Source organism: Leptodactylus fuscus, chromosome 5 (genome assembly GCF_031893055.1).
Source record: "Leptodactylus fuscus isolate aLepFus1 chromosome 5, aLepFus1.hap2, whole genome shotgun sequence".
Taxonomy (NCBI): Eukaryota; Metazoa; Chordata; class Amphibia; order Anura; family Leptodactylidae; genus Leptodactylus; species Leptodactylus fuscus.
In genome coordinates this window covers 88,218,217-88,238,695 of record NC_134269.1, presented here as the reverse complement: position 1 = coordinate 88,238,695, position 20,479 = coordinate 88,218,217, and the positions used below count along the sequence as shown (strand labels likewise).

At 44.2% G+C, this 20,479-nt stretch overlaps 1 protein-coding gene across 1 annotated transcript in view; it reads left to right on the top strand.

Moving 5' to 3' along the window:
• The window catches only part of SORD (sorbitol dehydrogenase), a 40,423-nt gene extending 20,813 nt beyond the window's left edge, over positions 1-19,610 (top strand). Inside the window, exons 9-10 of the mRNA XM_075273724.1 lie at positions 19,191-19,312; positions 19,404-19,610. Of these exons, the coding sequence (XP_075129825.1) occupies positions 19,191-19,312; positions 19,404-19,569 (288 nt within the window). The 3' untranslated portion in view covers positions 19,570-19,610. The remainder of the gene's footprint in view (positions 1-19,190; positions 19,313-19,403) is intronic.
• The last annotated feature ends 869 nt before the right edge of the window (positions 19,611-20,479 follow it).

Here is a 20,479-nt window from a genome sequence, read left to right as displayed (position 1 = left end):
TGGATCTTTACTGCAAATAGGAGTAGTATTCGATAGAGTACGAGTATTTTGAATACCGTAGTATTCGTTTGAATACCTACCCGATCGAATACTAGTCGCCCATCTCTAGCATTGACATCTCTGATTTTTTTTGATTTTTTTTATTATTGCATTGCAATTATTTTGGTGTAAAACAGTTTCCCAATAGGACATTCATAATTTTATTCATTCACTGCAACCTGCATAATTTCCACACGTTGCAAGCTGTTCTACATACCAGTTAACATGGAATCACACACTTACAGTCCCTGCTATCATGGTAGCTGAAAAACACTCATTAGGCATTTCACATTGTGAAAACACAGAATTTTTTTTATTTTTTTTGACAGATTTTTCAGTTTTTTTTTTTTTTTTTTTTTTTTATATCAAAGCCAAGAGTGGCTACAAAAGGAATGGTAAATATATAGGAATTACTTATACTTCTCCCTTCTGCTCAATCCACTGGCTTTGGCTCAAAATACCGCAGCAAAATCTAAAATAAAAAAATAGCTGCGTTTCTGCTCTGCGAGTCCTCATTCTTGAGCTGATTTCAAATTGTACAGAATTCTTCTTGGTGGCGATAACCAAAACCTCATTCTTATCCCCTATTGATTATGGCCTGGATGCACATCTCAATATTTCAGCCTTTTTGAAATGGCTTATCTACTTTCACTATGACAACCAAAATCCTCATTCTGTTGGCCTGGCGCTCCCAAGAACCTCCAATTCCGATCAAATGAATATAGAAGGTACAAGTACTTAGATTGGAATAGATTGCTAGCTGCTGGGCTTGAGCCGATCTTGAGATTTCAGGATCGTTTTTAAAATCCGACTTCTGATCATTTTCCATTCGAACTCGATCCCGATCCCAATTCCGATCCCAATGCAAGTCAATAGGATTTTTTTAATAATCGAAGATCGAATTATAAAAACGATCCTATTCACTACACAGCATGGAGTCTAAAAATTGAACGCTTTAATTGTTAGACTCCACGCTGTGTAGTGATTAAAAAAAAATCCTCTGGCTACTTAGTCCCCCCTGGTGTCCACTTACCTGCACAGATCCGCTGCCACTGGTCCGGTGCACGCTGTTCTCGCTCCTCTTTTCGGCTCTTCTGGCCTCACTGCCCCCGCCTCTCAGGTTAGTGTTACAGACCTAGGAAGAAGGCGGGGCTTGTGGCTTAGGAGAGTGTGGGCGGGTACAGGGCGTGGAGACGTCAGTGCATCACTTACTTCTCCCGTCCCAGTACCTGCCCACACTCTCCTAAGCCACAAGCGGCGAGAAGAGGAGCGAGAACAGCGGGGACCGGACCAGTGATCTCTGCAGGTAAGTGTTAGCAACTAGAGATGTTAGCTAGTCTCCCATTAGAATGAATGGACGCAGCTGGCGCGCAAGGGGTTAAGCGGCCGGACGCCGGCAAAGGCTGTGCGCCGGCTGCATCCATTCATTCCTATGGGACCTAGCTAACATTGTTAGCTTTTCCCATAATGTTTGGCCAGTAGCAAAGCATTGTGGGAAATAACTTCCAACCTCGATCCCGCCTAAAAAGATCGGGTTCGGAATTCCGATTGCGATCGTGAAATTTACTTGATCGCCGATCGGCATCCGATCTTTTCCAATCCTGATCGCTCAACCCTACTAGCTGCTGATTGAGAACTCATGAAAATTCTAGAAATTGTGGGAACTCTGGATTAAGTTTAGAGAGACACAGTTGGAAAGGCTGATTTAAATACATAAACACTTATGGCCAGAGTACCAGTCTACAGTGCTGGTGCTCCCTTATCATCTACTGTACTGCATTCTTCTGTAAACCATGTGATGTACATAGTTTTTCATTAATATGTAGAATAAAATAATAATAATAATAATAATAGACATGTGAGCTCTTGAGAGAGCAGAAAACTTTTAGGCTGAGGACCCACATTGCAGAAACGCAGCTTTTTTTGTTAAAGAGTTTGCTGCAGTTTAATGGCTACAAAAGGAATTGGGAATATATAGGAAGCACTTATAGTTCTCCCTTCTGCTCAATCCAATCCTGACTTTGGCTCAAAAAAACACAGCAAAGTCGGTAACAAAAAATAGGTGTTTCTGCTTAATACACCATTTTCGCTTAATACATCATTTTCCCTAAAAGGAACAAATGATCATTATTTAGGCTCTTCTAAATATAAATGTAAAAAAAATGTCTACATGACTTAATACAGAAGGTGGCCCTCGCATTGTGTTTGTAAAAGTCAAGAAGGGAGAAGTGCAAGCAAACTGCTACTGTCTTCTTTTTGAAGAGCCCAGCAGTCACCCATTCTCCATGTTTGCAGCTACATAATCCCTCATACAGTCACTATGTGTGGTGGTTTTTAGAGATGAGCGAACAGTGTTCTATCGAACTCATGTTCGATCGGATATTAGGCTGTTCGGCATGTTCGAATCGAATCGAACACCGCGTGGTAAAGTGCGCCATTACTCGATTCCCCTCCCACCTTCCCTGGCGCCTTTTTTGCTCCAATAACAGCACAGGGTAGGTGGGACAGGAACTACGACACCGGTGACGTTGAAAAAAGTAGGCAAAACCCATTGGCTGCCGAAAACATGTGACCTCTAATTTAAAAGAACAGCGCCGCCCAGCTTCGCGTCATTCTGAGCTTGCAATTCACCGAGGACGGAGGTTTCCGTCCAGTTAGCTAGGGGTTAGATTCTGGGTAGGCAGGGACAGGCTAGGATAGGAAGGAGAAGACAACCAACAGCTCTTATAAGAGCTAAATTCCAGGGAGAAGCTTGTCAGTGTAACGTGGCACTGACGGGCTCAATCGCCGCAACCCAGCTTTCCCAGGATCCTGAATGGAATACACTGTCAGTGTATTCCCGTATACCCGATATATACCCCCGATACCCGTTCCAACGGTGTGCCCCCCCACCTTCACCCCAGAAATACCCTGCAAGTCCCCTAGCAATAGGATTGGGGCTATATACACCCACTATTTTTGCTACTGCCATATAGTGCCATTGTCTCACTGGGAATTCAAAGAATATATTGGGCTTACATATAACTTCAATTCCAGGGAGAAGCTTGTCAGTGTAACGTGGCACTGACGGGCTCAATCGCCGCAACCCAGCTTTCCCAGGATCCTGAATGGAACACACTGACAGTGTATTCCCGTATACCCCATATATACACCCCAAATCCCCGTTCCAACGGTGTGCCCCCCCACCTTCACCTCAGAAATACCCTGCAAGTCCCCTAGCAATAGAATTGGGGCTATATACACCCACAATTTTTGCTACTGGTATATAGTGCCATTGTCTGACTGGGAATTCAAAGAATATATTGGGGTGACGTGCACCCACAATTTTTGCTACTGCTATACAGTGCCATTGTCTGACTGGGAATTCAAAGAATATATGGGGGTTACGTGCACCCACAATTTTTAATACTGCTATACAGTGCCATTGTCTGACTGGGAATTCAAAGAATATATGGGGGTTACGTGCACCCACAATTTTTAATACTGCTATACAGTTCCTTTGTCTCACTGGGAATTCAAAGAATATATGGGGGTTATGTGCACCCACAATTTTTACTACTGGTATACAGTGCCATTGTCTGACTGGGAATTCAAAGAATATATGGGGGTTATGTGCACCCACAATTTTTAATACTGGTATATAGTGCCATTGTCTGACTGGGAATTCAAAGAATATATGGGGGTTACGTGCACCCACAATTTTTAATACTGGTATACAGTGCCATTGTCTGACTGGGAATTCAAAGAATATATGGGGGTTATGTGCACCCACAATTTTTAATACTGGTATACAGTGCCATTGTCTGACTGGGAATTCAAAGAATATATGGGGGTTATGTGCACCCACAATTTTTAATACTGGTATATAGTGCCATTGTCTGACTGGGAATTCAAAGAATATATGGGGGTTACGTGCACCCACAATTTTTACTACTGGTATACAGTGCCATTGTCTGACTGGGAATTCAAAGAATATATGGGGGTTACGTGCACCCACAATTTTTAATACTGCTATACAGTTCCATTGTCTCACTGGGAATTCAAAGAATATATGGGGGTTATGTGCACCCACAATTTTTAATACTGGTATACAGTGCCATTGTCTGACTGGGAATTCAAAGAATATATGGGGGTTACGTGCACCCACAATTTTTAATACTGCTATACAGTTCCATTGTCTCACTGGGAATTCAAAGAATATATGGGGGTTATGTGCACCCACAATTTTTACTACTGGTATACAGTGCCATTGTCTGACTGGGAATTCAAAGAATATATGGGGGTTACGTGCACCCACAATTTTTAATACTGCTATACAGTTCCTTTGTCTCACTGGGAATTCAAAGAATATATGGGGGTTATGTGCACCCACAATTTTTAATACTGGTATACAGTGCCATTGTCTGACTGGGAATTCAAAGAATATATTGGGGTTATGTGCACCCACAATTTTTAATACTGCTATACAGTTCCTTTGTCTCACTGGGAATTCAAAGAATATATGGGGGTTATGTGCACCCACAATTTTTAATACTGGTATACAGTGCCATTGTCTGACTGGGAATTCAAAGAATATATGGGGGTTACGTGCACCCACAATTTTTAATACTGCTATACAGTTCCTTTGTCTCACTGGGAATTCAAAGAATATATGGGGGTTATGTGCACCCACAATTTTTAATACTGGTATACAGTGCCATTGTCTGACTGGGAATTCAAAGAATATATGGGGGTTATGTGCACCCACAATTTTTAATACTGGTATACAGTGCCATTGTCTGACTGGGAATTCAAAGAATATATGGGGGTTACGTGCACCCACAATTTTTAATACTGCTATACAGTTCCTTTGTCTCACTGGGAATTCAAAGAATATATGGGGGTTATGTGCACCCACAATTTTTAATACTGGTATACAGTGCCATTGTCTGACTGGGAATTCAAAGAATATATGGGGGTTACGTGCACCCACAATTTTTAATACTGCTATACAGTTCCTTTGTCTCACTGGGAATTCAAAGAATATATGGGGGTTATGTGCACCCACAATTTTTAATACTGGTATACAGTGCCATTGTCTGACTGGGAATTCAAAGAATATATGGGGGTTATGTGCACCCACAATTTTTAATACTGGTATACAGTGCCATTGTCTGACTGGGAATTCAAAGAATATATGGGGGTTACGTGCACCCACAATTTTTAATACTGCTATACAGTTCCTTTGTCTCACTGGGAATTCAAAGAATATATGGGGGTTATGTGCACCCACAATTTTTAATACTGGTATACAGTGCCATTGTCTGACTGGGAATTCAAAGAATATATGGGGGTTACGTGCACCCACAATTTTTAATACTGCTATACAGTTCCTTTGTCTCACTGGGAATTCAAAGAATATATGGGGGTTATGTGCACCCACAATTTTTAATACTGGTATACAGTGCCATTGTCTGACTGGGAATTCAAAGAATATATGGGGGTTATGTGCACCCACAATTTTTAATACTGGTATACAGTGCCATTGTCTGACTGGGAATTCAAAGAATATATGGGGGTTACGTGCACCCACAATTTTTAATACTGCTATACAGTTCCTTTGTCTCACTGGGAATTCAAAGAATATATGGGGGTTATGTGCACCCACAATTTTTAATACTGGTATACAGTGCCATTGTCTGACTGGGAATTCAAAGAATATATGGGGGTTATGTGCACCCACAATTTTTAATACTGGTATACAGTGCCATTGTCTGACTGGGAATTCAAAGAATATATGGGGGTTACGTGCACCCACAATTTTTAATACTGCTATACAGTTCCTTTGTCTCACTGGGAATTCAAAGAATATATGGGGGTTATGTGCACCCACAATTTTTAATACTGGTATACAGTGCCATTGTCTGACTGGGAATTCAAAGAATATATGGGGGTTATGTGCACCCACAATTTTTAATACTGGTATACAGTGCCATTGTCTGACTGGGAATTCAAAGAATATATGGGGGTTATGTGCACCCACAATTTTTAATACTGGTATACAGTGCCATTGTCTGACTGGGAATTCAAAGAATATATTGGGGTTATGTGCACCCACAATTTTTAATACTGGTATATAGTGCCATTGTCTGACTGGGAATTCAAAGAATATATGGGGGTTATGTGCACCCACAATTTTTAATACTGGTATACAGTGCCATTGTCTGACTGGGAATTCAAAGAATATATTGGGGTTATGTGCACCCACAATTTTTACTACTGGTATATAGTGCCATTGTCTGACTGGGAATTCAAAGAATATATGGGGGTTATGTGCACCCACAATTTTTAATACTGGTATACAGTGCTATTGTCTGACTGGGAATTCAAAGAATATATTGGGGTTATGTGCACCCACAATTTTTACTACTGGTATACAGTGCCATTGTCTGACTGGGAATTCAAAGAATATATGGGGGTTACGTGCACCCACAATTTTTAATACTGCTATACAGTTCCTTTGTCTCACTGGGAATTCAAAGAATATATGGGGGTTATGTGCACCCACAATTTTTAATACTGGTATACAGTGCCATTGTCTGACTGGGAATTCAAAGAATATATTGGGGTTATGTGCACCCACAATTTTTAATACTGCTATACAGTTCCTTTGTCTCACTGGGAATTCAAAGAATATATGGGGGTTATGTGCACCCACAATTTTTAATACTGGTATACAGTGCCATTGTCTGACTGGGAATTCAAAGAATATATGGGGGTTATGTGCACCCACAATTTTTAATACTGGTATACAGTGCCATTGTCTCACTGGGAATTCCACAAATAATTTGGGGATTCATTCACCCTACATCTCAGGCTCTTGCCTTTTTCACCCAGGTTGTCAGTGCTGCACCAGCTCGTTCCCAGACAGCTCGGCCCGAAAAACACGTTACCTATATAGAGGATTTGGACAATGAAGACAACATGTTCTAAATCTAATGTCTGCACCTTCTCCAGAATTAAAATAAAGGCAGCGTTTAACTTTCAAATAGCACTGCACAAAGGAAGAGCTTATCAGCTTGTCTCATGACATGCTACTGAAAAGTTTCATTTGTGTATCTTAATGTAAATATAGTTGTATAAGCTTTTTGGGTTTTAGGCACTGCCAAGTTATTTATTACCACCCGCTCCCTTATAATGATGATGACGCCAAAGTCACTGTGGGTGTTCAGAGCTCACAGCTTTGGGTGACATTTGTCTTGCTCTCTGTCGGTACCAGCTGTCTTTTTGGATACCGTAAAGTTATGTTGACTTTATTAACAGCTATAGAAGCTTTAGCCAGGTTGTGACGGTGTGTAACCCTAACAACACTAAGTGGGATACACATTAATAGTCAGTCTATGTACGCTAAACGTATTACTGAAGTAATTTTTTTTCCCTCTCCCCTAATATAAGAAAGGAACAGACATTAGACCTAGACCGGGGTTCGAGGCTTGAAAAAATCCAGTATTATTTGTTCTTCATGATGTGAAATATGTGTTGAAAAGCAACCCAAGATGAAGTCAGCCATGTGTGCCAGTGTGTTACTTGGCATGCCTTTGCTGGCCCCAACTGTAAGGGTCACTCTCCATTTCCTCCATTTTCCACTCCCCTTCACACCATTTGTGGTGAAGCAATGGGATGCACTGAAGTGCACCCTCTAGCCTCGTGTGGGATAGGGACATCAGATGCCACTCCAACCCCCTCGTCTTCCTCCGCCAGCCAACGGTGCAAAGATGAGAGGAGTGTGCTCTGAATGTTTTCTGCCTAGCAGAGGCTAGTTCTCACTTACGAAAATGGCCCCACTTTGACCTGTATATCAGGCACAATGGTGTAGGTTTCAAAGAAACATGGCACCAACAAGTTGGAAAACGTGGGCCATGCGTGGACCGTGTTTGAGTCTGGCAAGCTCCAGATCTGCTACCAGGTTCCAGCCATTATCACAGGCGCAAAAATGCCAGGCCCCAGGTGTAGCAGGGAAAAAAAAATGCCATCTCAGCCAGGATGGCATCCCTGACCTCGGAGGCACTGTGCTGTCTGTCCCCCAAGCTGATCAGTTTCAGCACGGCCTACTGACATCTCCCCATGCCAGTGTTACAGTGTTTTCCGCTAGTAGCTGGGGTGGAGGTTGCAGCTTCGTAGGGTTTCAGTCTACTCCTGCCATGAATTTTGGCCTGGGAGAGGAGATAGGCCACCCCAGTTTGCACCCGGGGAACAGACTCCACCACATTCACCCTGCCTGTCATTAAAGATAAGCACTGCAGCATCCCTGACCACAGGCGCTTGTCCATGTGTCGGTGGTCAAGTGGACCTTGCAGCAAAGCGCAGAGCTCTGGGCCCGACTGATGTTATGGGACACATGCAGGCGCAAGGCAGAGACAGCACACCAAGAGAAGTAGTAACGGCTAGGCCCAGCATAGGGAGGTGCCCCAGCTGCCATCTGCTGACGGAAGGCCTGGGTCTCCAGAAGCATAAACAAACACCAACATCTCCAGGGCCAGCAGTTTATCGATGAGGCTGTTACAGGCTTGGGCATGGGGGTGGGTTGTATTGTACTTCTGCCTGCAATGAAAAGCTTGGGAAATGTGGAGTGGCTGGGAAGAGGCGCATGATGGTGCAGGCCAAAAGGGCGCATGAGGGTGAACTCCCCAATGTGTCAGAGATAGGTGTGTAGGTGTCCTTGCATCATATACTTGCACCATATTTGGCTTTGGAAGTTAATTTTGTGCCAAAAAGTGGTTAAGACAGCGATCCCTCAGCTACTCCCGTTACACTGTCTATTGAAGTTACCATCTGTGGAAGTGGACCACCATTTCTAAGATCCCAAAGGAAGCAGGCAAGAGATGTGCAGTTCAGAAAAAAAGATGAGAAAATAAGTTTAGGCTGTAGAGCACAGAGGGATCGGAGAGGACAGAGCTGGTGTCGGCCAGGTATTCCCACAACATGCGCCTATACTTGTCCCTCCTGGTGACACTAGGCCCCTGAGTGGCAGTAATTTGTCCAGGGGGGCCATTAACGTGTTCCAGACCTAGGAATAAGTCTTCCAACAGGGTAGAGTTTTGCATGCCTTTGCTTCTACCCACTGTTTTTGCTGCTTAGCTTCCCTCCACATCTACTCTGCTTTCACCCCTAAACATCACCCCAGTTTATGCCTTTGCTTCTACCCAGGTTTTTTGTTGATTTAGCTTCCCTCTACATCTACACTGCTTTAGCCCCTAGACATCACCCCTGTCCATGTGGGGTCGGTGGCCTCGTCATCCACCAACTCCTCTTCCAATTGCGCACTGCCCCCTTACTGCAAACCGCACATGACCACAGCTTGCCTTGATGGCAACTGTGTCTCATGATCCCCACTTAGGTCCAGACAAGTCGGTGGCGGGTCCAAAACCCCAAAATTGGAAGGAAATGGCAGATGCTGCAGTATTTCTAACACCTGTTCCTGGTGCTCGGGCCTGGTCTGTGTTGTACCCTGCACCCTGCTTAACGCATCTGCCATATCCGAAGTTGTGCTGAGCGCATGCTAATGTTTCGTGTCCAGTGCAATGGATGGGATGGGATTTCACATAAGTCTGCCACCCATGGCCACTCATGGTTGAGCAACTGAGGGAGTTGACTTTGACGAACCCGAGGGTTTTGGAGTTGGAACTACATCAAAGGTCTGTGCTGCTCACACACTCTGCTCAACACATGATATGTTTAGTGCCAGCAGTGTGGAGACGTCGCACAACAGCCGTTGTTCCAGCAGGTACAGGCGTTGTAGGAGTGCATAGAGGCTAGCAGCGGCAACTATACACTTTAAAAACTATCCGCACAAGCGCCACACTTTCACCAGTAGCTCAGGAACATTGGGGTACCTTTTTCAAAAGATTAGCAGCAATGAGTTAAAAACGTGGCCCAGGCATGGAATATGTTGCAGGCTGCCAAGCTACAGAGCCAATCCCAGGTTACGGCCATTATCACACATGACAACATGCCTGGGCCCAGGTGCAGTGGCAAAAACCACATTGCCGTCTCATCGAGGATGGCATGACTCACTTTGTAGGCAGTGTGCTGTCTGGCCCCCAAGCTGATGAGCTTCAGCACGGCCCGCTGACGTCTCCCCACACCAGTGTTGCAGCGTTTCCAGCTCGTAGCTGGGGTCAATTTAACAGCGGAGGAGGGTGGTGTTTCAGCCCTCCTCCCAGGAATGTTGTGTGGGGAGACAAGTCAGGCCACCACATTTTGCGACCCGGTCCACGCCTCAACTACATTCAACCACTGTGCCCAAATTGAAAGGTAGCGTCCCTGTCCGCATGCACTTGTCCATTCGTAACTGGTCACATGGAACTTTAGGGCTAAGCGCTGAATTTAGGGACCGCCTCATGTTTGGGGGAAAGTGCTGGTGTGGACGGCACAGTGCGGTGGCGCAGTAGACACTCTGCCCAAAAAGGGCAGAGTGTCCCCCAGCCGGGATTCCAACATCTACTGGGCCAGATTTCTTGAGATGAGGCCGTTGAAGCCTTGGGCATGTGGGTGGGTTGCGCTGTACTTTAGCATGAAATGAAAGGCTTGGGAGATGGGGAGTTGCTGGGAAGAGGCGCATGATGGCGCGGGCAAAAGGAGAAATGGCAGGAAAAGGTGAGGATAAGGGTGAACTCCCCAAAGTGTCAGAGGCAGATGTGGAGGTGTCCTGGCTCCTGGTCTGGACTGCAGCGCCAGCCCTGTCAACAGTGGAAGAGGCAGTGGCCGCCAGGCCAAACGACGATTATCCTGCGCTTGCTCTCACCCACTGAGCCCAGGGCTTGCCTTCCAAATGATGGCACCCGCAAGAGGTGGTGAGATTCCTCTCCGCAGATCTCCAAACCATCTTGGACTTGCAAATTGCACTAAATTTGTCATGTAACTGACATGTATATGATGAGTCTATCCATTGTCTGTTCATTTTGGTGAAAGTCAGCCTGTCAGCTGACAGACAGCTGTGCTTGTCAGTGATGATGTCACCGGCTGCTTGTACCCCCAGTTTTTGCTGCTTAGCTTGCCTCCACATCCACACTGCTTTTGCCCCTACACATCACCCCTATCCATGCCTGTGCCTCTAGCCATAAGTCTGCCACCCATGGAAACTCATGGTGCAGAAAGTGAGGGAGCTGACTCTGAGGAACCCTTGGGTTTTGTAGCTGGTACTCCATCAAAGGTCTCTGCTGCTCACACACCCTGCTGAACATACGGTATCTAGGGTTAGAGCGTGTGGTGACCTCGCACAACAGTAGGTGCTTCAGGCAGATGTAGGCCTTGCTGGAGTGTATTGCGGCTAGCTCCAGGTACTGTAGACTTGGGAAAGTGGGTGTCCAAGTGCCGCACTTTCACCCTTAGCTCAGCTAATTTGGGGTATGTTTTTAAAAATCATTGCACCACTACATTGAACATGTGGGCCAGGCATGGAACGTGTTGGAGGCTGGCAAGCTCCAGAGCCCTCCAACAAGCTAAAAAACCTGGCCCCAGGGGCAGCGGGGATAAACAAATTGCCATCTCATCCAGGATGGCATCCCTGACCTCAGAGGCAGTGTGCTGTCCGTCTCCCAAGCTGATGAGCTTCAGCCCAGCCTGCTGACGTCTCCCCACACCAGTGTTGCAGCGTTTTCAGCTCGTAGCTGGGGTAAATCTAACAGCGGAGGAGAGGAGGGTGGTGTTTCAGCCCTCCTCCCAGGAATGTTTTGTGGGGAAACAAGTCAGGAAAATTCTTGAAACGGGAGAGTTTTGCATCTTTGCCCTTGCTGCCTATGGACATCCCTTTGCCTCTAGCCACCATTTTCCCTGCTTTGCTTGCCTCCACATCCACACTGCTTTTGCCCCTAGACATCACCCCAGTCCATGCCTTAGCTTGTACCCCCAGTTTTTCCTGCTTAGCTTGCCTCCACATCCACACTGCTTTTGCCCCTAGACATCACCCCAGTCCATGCCTTAGCTTGTACCCCCAGTTTTTCCTGCTTAGCTTGCCTCCACATCCACACTGCTTTTGCCCCTAGACATCACCCCAGTCCATGCCTTAGCTTGTACCCCCAGTTTTTCCTGCTTAGCTTGCCTCCACATCCACACTGCTTTTGCCCCTAGACATCACCCCAGTCCATGCCTTAGCTTGTACCCCCAGTTTTTCCTGCTTAGCTTGCCTCCACATCCACACTGCTTTTGCCCCTAGACATCATCCCTATCCATGCCTCTTCCCCTAGCCATAACTCTGCCACCCCTGGAAACTCATGGTGCAGAAACTTTGGTTGCTGACTTTGAGGAACCCTTGGGTTTTGTAGATGGAACTCCATCAAAGGTCTGTGCAGCTCACACACCCTGCTCAAGATATGGTATTGTAGGGTTTCAGCGTGTGTGAATGACGGACAACAGCCTGTGTTTGGACAGATGTAGGCCTTGCTAGAGTGTTTTTAGGCTAGCAGCGACTCCTGTGCACTTGCAAAAGTGGGCGCACAAGCGCCGCATTTTCAACAGTAGCTTCGGTACATTTGGGTATGTTTTTAAAAAACTTTGCACCACTAGGTTAGACGTGGGCCAAACATGGAACGTGTTGGAGGCTGGCAAGCTCCAGAGCCGCTACCAGGTTCCAGCCATTATCACAGGCGTAAAAATGCCAGGCCCCAGGTGTAGCAGGGAAAAAAAAATGCCATCTCAGCCAGGATGGCATCCCTGACCTCGGAGGCACTGTGCTGTCTGTCCCCCAAGCTGATGAGCTTCAGCACCGCCTGCTGACGTCTCCCCACACCAGTGTTTTAGCGTTTGCCGCTAGTAGCTGTGGTGGAGGTTGCAGCGTCGTAGGGTTTCAGTCTACTCCTGCCATGAATTTTGGCCTGGGAGAGGAGATAGGCCACCCCAGTTTGCACCCGGGGAACAGACTCCACCACATTCACCCTGCCTGTCATTAAAGATAAGCACTGCAGCATCCCTGACCACAGGCGCTTGTCCAAGTGTCGGTGGTCAAGTGGACCTTGCAGCAAAGCGCGGAACTAAGGGCCCACCTGATGTTGAGTGACACGTGCTGGTGCAAGGCGGGGACGCCACACCGGGAGAAGTTGAGACGGCTAGGGACGGCATAGTGAGGTGCCACAGTTGCCATCAGGTCCGGGAAGGCGGGAGTTTCAACAAGCCGGAACGCCAACCTCTCCTGGGCCAGCAGTTTAGCGATGTTGGCGTTCTAGGCTTGCGTGGGTGGGTGGTTAGCGGTGTATTTCTGCCGGCGCTCCAATGTCTGAGAGATGGTGGGTTGTTGTAAAGAAGCGCCTGATGGTGCCTTTGATGGTGCAGGAGAAGGAGATAAGACAGAAACAGGGGAGGATGAGGGAGAAGTCAACAAAGTGGCGGAGGCAGATGAAGTGATGTCCTGGCTCGTCCTCTGGAGTGCATCGCCAGCACTGTGAGCAGAGGCAGTGGCATGAACGGCGGGCGACGTTTGTCCTGCCGTTGCTGCCTGCCACTGATTCCATTGCTTGGATTCCAAATGACGGTGCATTGAAGTGGTGGACAGGTTGCTCTTCTCAGGGCCCCTACTCGATTTCGAGAGGCAAATTGTGTAGACGACACTATATCTGTCCTCGGCGCATTCCTTGAAAAAACTCTACACCTTCAAGAAACGTGCCCTCGATGGGGGAGTTTTTCTGGGCTGGGTACAAAAGGGAACATCTTCGGACATTCCGGGTCTGGCCTGGCTTCGGCAAAGCAGCTGACCTCTGCCTCTGGACATGTCTCTGCCTCTAGCTACCCTTTTTGGTGCTGCACCTGCCTCAACATCCACACTACTTTCCCAGCTTGACATCTGCCTTGTCCAGGTGGGGTCGGTGTCCTCGTCGTCCACCACCTCCTCTTCCAACTCCTGTCTCGCCTCCTCCTCCTGCACAATGCGCATGTCAACTGGCTGCCCTGACAGCAACTGCGTCTCATCGTCGTCGATGAGGGTGGGTTGCTGGTCATCCGCCACCAAATCGACCGGAGATGGAATGGAGGAGACTCTAGTGTTTGAGCATCTGGACACAGATACTCGTCTGTTAGGTCCGTGGAATCGCGAAATGGAGGGGCAGGTTGCGGTACAGTCAAAGGAAGGGAGAACAGCTCTGGGGAGCAGGGACAGTTGGGGTTATTGTTCTGAGAAGATTGGGAATTTTGGGTGGAAGGAGGACAAGACTGTTGGGTAAGAGGAGGTAGAGGCTGACTGGCTGGTGGACAATGTGCTTTAAGCGTTATCCGACAGCCATTGCAAGACCTGTTCCTGGTTCTCGGGCCTACTAATCTTTGTACCATTCAGCCTAGTTAATGTGGAACTTTTGTGCAAAGCGCAGAACTTAGGGCCCGCCTGATGTTAAGGGACACACGCTGGTACAAGGCTCAACTCACCCTAAGTGCCAAAAACACTGCTGGTGCAAGGCTCTACTCATGCCAAGGGCCTCAATCTCTGCTGGTAGCTCAGCTTAAGGTCATGTAACTTTGTTTGGAAGGGCTCATGTTAAGGGCTAGAAAAGTGAATTTTGGAAGGTCTTACCACATCACACACACACACACACACACACACACTCAAAATGACAGTTAAGGGTGAGGGCTTTTGGAATTCCCATTGCCTATTCCATTTGTGGTTGTCATGGGGAACGTGATTTAAAGGGGTGGTTGTTACTGTTTGTTGAGCTTAAATTGGGGTTTGTGTCCATCCATTTGGGGAGTAAAGAAGGTTTCCAGGTATTTTCCCACTTTGATAGAGGTTTTTTTGAATGTGGAAAGTGTGTAGTTGTTAGGCAGTGATGTTGGGGTAATAGAGGGTCTTTGGTGTGTTAGATGCCCCCAGGCATGCTTCCCCTGCTGTCCCAGTGTCATTCCAGAGGTGTTGGCATCATTTCCTGGGGTGTCATAGTGGACTTGGTGACCCTCCAGACACGGATTTGGGTTTCCCCCTTAACGAGTATCTGTTCCCCATAGACTGTAATGGGGTTCGAAACCCGTTCGAACACACGAACATTGAGCGGCTGTTCGAATCGAATTTCGAACCTCGAACATTTTAGTGTTCGCTCATCTCTAGTGGTTTTATATACACTGGACGAGTCAAAGGGGTATTCCCATGTACATAATCATATCTATATTTGTAGATAATTAAAGGTTAACAATTTTTACAAATTAAGTAATTAAAAATTCTGCTTAGTTTTAAAGATTTTCTCTAACTTTCTTAGTGGTGACAGTCTTTTATCTTGATTGGTTGGCAGTGGTGACGACCACTGGAACCCAGTTATGATTTTCTAATTGTAGCTGGGTTATCAGGCAGGGACACTACTTGTATGAGAAGATATCCCGGCCACGATAAGGAAATCATGGCTGATTTTGTGACCTTAGAAAGATTTTGCATTCATAGCTGTATCCAATTGGCAACTGATCAAGACCACAAGACTGTGAGTCCAAGATATATAGAGAAAATTTTTAAAACTTTGCAAAATATTTAATTACCTATACTTGCAAAAATGTTTAACTTTAAATTATTTACAAATTAAAAAATGGTTATGTACATGGGAATACCCCTTTAAGTGCAAACCACAAAGACATTTTAAAGTCTGTTAGTGGCCTGTATGCGTCAGTACTGTAAATGGAAGGTTTCGTAATGCTTTGTCATGCCTTGTGGCACACTTAATGCTGTTTCTTGTTAAAATCAATAGAGATATGGTTTATTAATTTTAATTATGTAAAGGCACACCTTATAAATTCTAAAAATATGAAGCCTGAAATTGAGATATGCCGATAATGCTTTCCAGAGAAACTCTGTCCAATGACTTAACGCTTGAGGAGCCCAGTCTTTGTCTGGAGATATGCTTTATCAGAGTAATATGGTTTCAATAGAAAAAAAGTCATCCTTTGTTTACCATACAGATATACATGTATATATGCTTCCAGGGAAGAAAAATCTATCCTGGTGATGTGATGTTCACACAGGTGCATGGCTTATTACAGTTATAGGGGATGATCCCAAGTCCCTGCATCTAGGGGGTTGTGATGGCGACTTTTAAAAATTAATTGTTAATTAAATGTTAAAAGGATTGTACCACAATAAAAACCACTGATACCTGATAGAAGTGGTTTCCACCTCTTGAACCTACACATATCTCTAGAAATGATCCCCCACTGACCCACATCCCAACTTATCCAGTACTACTGACAGCTAAATACAGGCTGTCAATGGTGGTCAAGTTTACAGAAACAGAGAACCTCTCAAGCTAAGTGGTTTCCTTAACTCCCATAGAGGTGAATGGGAGGTAAGGGAATGCATACACCAATGTGCTATGCTGTTACAGCATATAATCATATATTTATTACAAATCCACAACCATACATTGTATTTAGATAAGAGTTTTCACCTTTGGGACCCTAAACTAATATAAAAAGGGGGTCCTTTGACCTCTTTTCACTGGTTTAAGAATGCTTTGCTTAATTAAACCAATTCAGAGGTACTGTACATTTCTTTTGCCATTAAAGTCTATGGAAGTTGATCAGTTCTTCCATCACACTCATACACAGAAGTGGAGAAATGGGGGCAGCATAAAACATTGTACGCCTGCTGATTTGGGGTATATACACAGAGATTGGCTGAAATCCTAACAGACTCTATTTGCTTACCCATCAGCTAGTAAGGGCTGAAACACATGCTGTAGCCCAATCCTGTCTGTATCTGTCCCACTTCCTTATTGTCTTTATTGCCCCACTTCCTTGTATTACTTATTTGGTATTGTTTCAAATATCACACCCATAACATGTTAACTAAACAAACTGTGGTTATTCAACTATTTATAGAACTGTATCTGCTTCCTTAATGGAGCAAAGAGAAAACTGCGTGAAAGTTCACTGTTATCACTACATTTTCCCAGCCCTCTGTTTAGATCCAAGGACCTATGTCCTATATATTACTGGTACACCGATGCATTTTTATTTCATTTGTTTCTGTAGAAATGGTAAACATTTCTTATGGGTAGAACCTCAACCAACATACAAATAAAGCGCCAATCTTCAGACGTGAATGAAACTTTTGCTAATCACAACAAAAAGTCTTTGTATTGCTGAAAGAGCAGATGGACTAGATAAACACAGTATGACACCACAAAAATCTGTTGTCGTAGCATTCTTATACGGTACTGATATTGAGCTTGGGGTTCCTTGTTACAGGAAGGCATTCCTCTGTATAGAAAGTTATTTTTCCATTACAGATTCTTTTCATGGTCAGGGGATAATAACACTCCTTGAGGAGTGGGCACCTTTGCAGGCATATGGAGACTTACAAAGACATTTTCGCTCCACTAGGGGATTATGGGGAATATGCAAATATCCAGGATGTAATTAGGAAAACATTGCCTCTGTACACTCCCTGTTAGGACAGCCCCCTTTACATCATGCATGACTTTTTCAATAAGCCTAATAATATGATGCGGTGTTTTTGCCAATCCATTTCAAAAGGAACAGAATCCCAGCTGTGGACAGCGCTGTTTCGATCTGGTTGGATCTCATCAGCACAGCATGGGGAAACTGGTTTGGATGGGTGAGAGACTTTAGACCAGGGTCAGGGGATATTAACACTCCTTGAGGAGCGGGCACCTTTGCAGGCGTTTGGAGACTTAGCCATTTTCTCTCCACTAGGGGATTATGGGGAATATGCAAATTTGTTTCCCAAGATGTAATTAGGAAAACAGTGCTGATGAGATCCAACCAGAACGAAACAGTGCTGTCCACAGCTGGGATTCTGTTCCTTTTGGAAAGGATATACTGGTTTGGCATGAGAATTATTGAAAAAGTCATGCATAATGTTAAGGGGGCTATCCTACGAGGCAGCGTACAGAGGCACTGGTTTCCTAATTACATCCTGGGAAACAGATTTGCATATTCCCCATAGATTCTTTCTGTATCATATTGTCTAGATCTTATATTCTAGATTCAACCTTGAAATTTCAGTTTTGCTTTTTTAAGCCACTAAAATAAGAAGATTCCATCAAAAACTACAAAATACTATATTCCACCAAAATGACTTTTATGTATTGTCCGAAGTTAAATAGTAGCTAAACAATTTTCACTATTTCTGGCCAATACAGGAGTTATGTTTGCATATTTAGCAGTGTTCTCCTCTTCAAGCCCTGTCTCTGATTCTCATTTGACTTAGATCTGGTGGGTAGAAATTAATTGCTATGATGTCTGTCATAGACAGCACACAGAATGTAGAGGAGAATCTACTCTATAACTCTCTCTCACTCAGAAATACCAGCAGAGTCATATGGAATATTAAAAAGAGGATTTGACCAGTAATGATGTGAATGAAGCATTTGGGGTCACTTAGCTTTTGCTCCTCATCTGCATACACTTTTATTGTGAGATGCAATCTGACACTTTTGTAATCTTTAGTCTTTTTTTTTTTTTTCAGAAAAACTGATTTTTATTTATTTATTTTGTGGAAAATATAAGACAAGCACTTATTCTTCTCCCGTCTGCTAAATCCACTTCTGACTTTGGCATAATTTTTTTTTGCAACATGTGGCTTCAGCCTAACCAGAAATTTCAGCAGAATACTTCCTACATATGAAGGAACATAGTCTAGAAAATATAGTGCAAAACTAGTCAGAACACCCATACTCCAAATAACATAGTGATCTGATTGTACGGGATCTGTGGCCTTGTGGGTCCACTGTTCCATAGAATATAAGGTATGGGACAGTGGAGCTACCATGCAGAGACAGGGACTCCTAGCATTAGAAATCTTTATGTTACTTGGAGTTAAGGTCCCTTTACCTGGTTCAGGCCTAGAAATCCAACCAATATATAGACTAGATTTTCTGGACAATTTTACTCTGTGTGCAGGAGGTCTTAAAGTAAATTAAGGGGGCGGGAGCAAAAAAGAGCCTGATTTCTTCATATCGATTCCTCTTTATCCATTTATCATAGTTACTTGCACTATTGATTTATGTAAAGTTTGTTCAAAAGTTAGTGGCCATTTACAATGGCTGGGGATCTCAGGGCTTGTATCCATGCTATAGTCCCAACTGATAAGGTTGTCCTTTGTGTTCAGTGCCGTATTCCTTTCCGTAATGACTAGGGAGAGAGCTGATGTTTTTAATGTCTCTTTTATTTCTTTACATGGCTATTTACAGGCTACTCGCTCTGGTGGAACTTTAATACTTGTCGGTTTGGGTCCATCAATGGTCAATGTGCCTATTGTCAACGCTGCTGTGCGAGAAGTTGACATCAGGGGTATTTTCAGATACTGCAATACGTAAGTTTTAGTAACACAGCGAATATTCTAAACTAAAATATTTGGTTTGTTTTCTAAATATAAATGTACAATCCTTTTTTTTTCCCCTCAGGTGGCCCATGGCTATTTCTATGTTGTCATCTAAAAGAGTGAATGTGGCTCCTTTGGTTACACATCGCTTTCCCTTAGAAAAGGCACTAGAAGCATTTGAAACCACAATGAGAGGAGAAGGCGTAAAAGTTATGTTGAAATGTGACCAAAATGATCAGAACCCATAAAAAATTTTTAAAAAAAACTTTTGCATGCACAATAAAATTCAAAAAATTGTGTTTTAGAAAAAACAGAGCTCAACTTCATAATTCAATAGATGATTTTCATAGTATAAATGTACTAATAAAATGTCAATATTTGACTTAATGGTTAAGCATGTGATTTTATATCTGACCACAATATCTGAATGATGTGTACTTCAACACGTCGCTTGGTTTTCACATTGTATTAACATGCTGATAGGTTTAGTGGCTGTGTAATTGACCCTAGTAGTCAGTGGTAGTGAAATTATGAGCCTTGGTGGGTACAAGGAATGAGCAATGGTGTAGCTGCAACCAGGCCCTTAATTCATGCCCCACCACTGTCAGACACTGTGTGCTAAAGAAACTCTAGTAGGTCGACCTTCACAGAAACCCATTCACGTATTCATGTTGCCTAGGTACATTTATGTCGGAGGGTGGGGAGGGCTCATGTGAAAAGTAATAATTCTCTAACTTCAATATTCGGTAAATGCAGTATGCCCCTGGATGTGAGGACCGCCTACCATACATGGTAAATTATAGGAACTTCATCAGAACAGACTTGATAATTTGCTAGGTATGTGAAAAACTTGTGGATAATGTTGAAGGACTTGCTTGTATAAATGCTGGATCAGATGTAATTTTACTTTCTAATAGTTAGACTAGTTGGTTTTAAAATTCTCCAGATTTCTCACTCATGCTGGATGATAAATCTGACGTTTTTTTAGCCTGTGTAGCCTAACTTTATATCCCATATTTCATTGCGAACACAATGATTCTTAATATTTTTTACAATAGGAACCCTTCAAAAATATTTCTACTCTCAGAGATTCCTACTTTCATCTAAAACAAGCTTGCTATTTGGGTGGGCTAAGCATGCCACAATTTGCTACCAGTG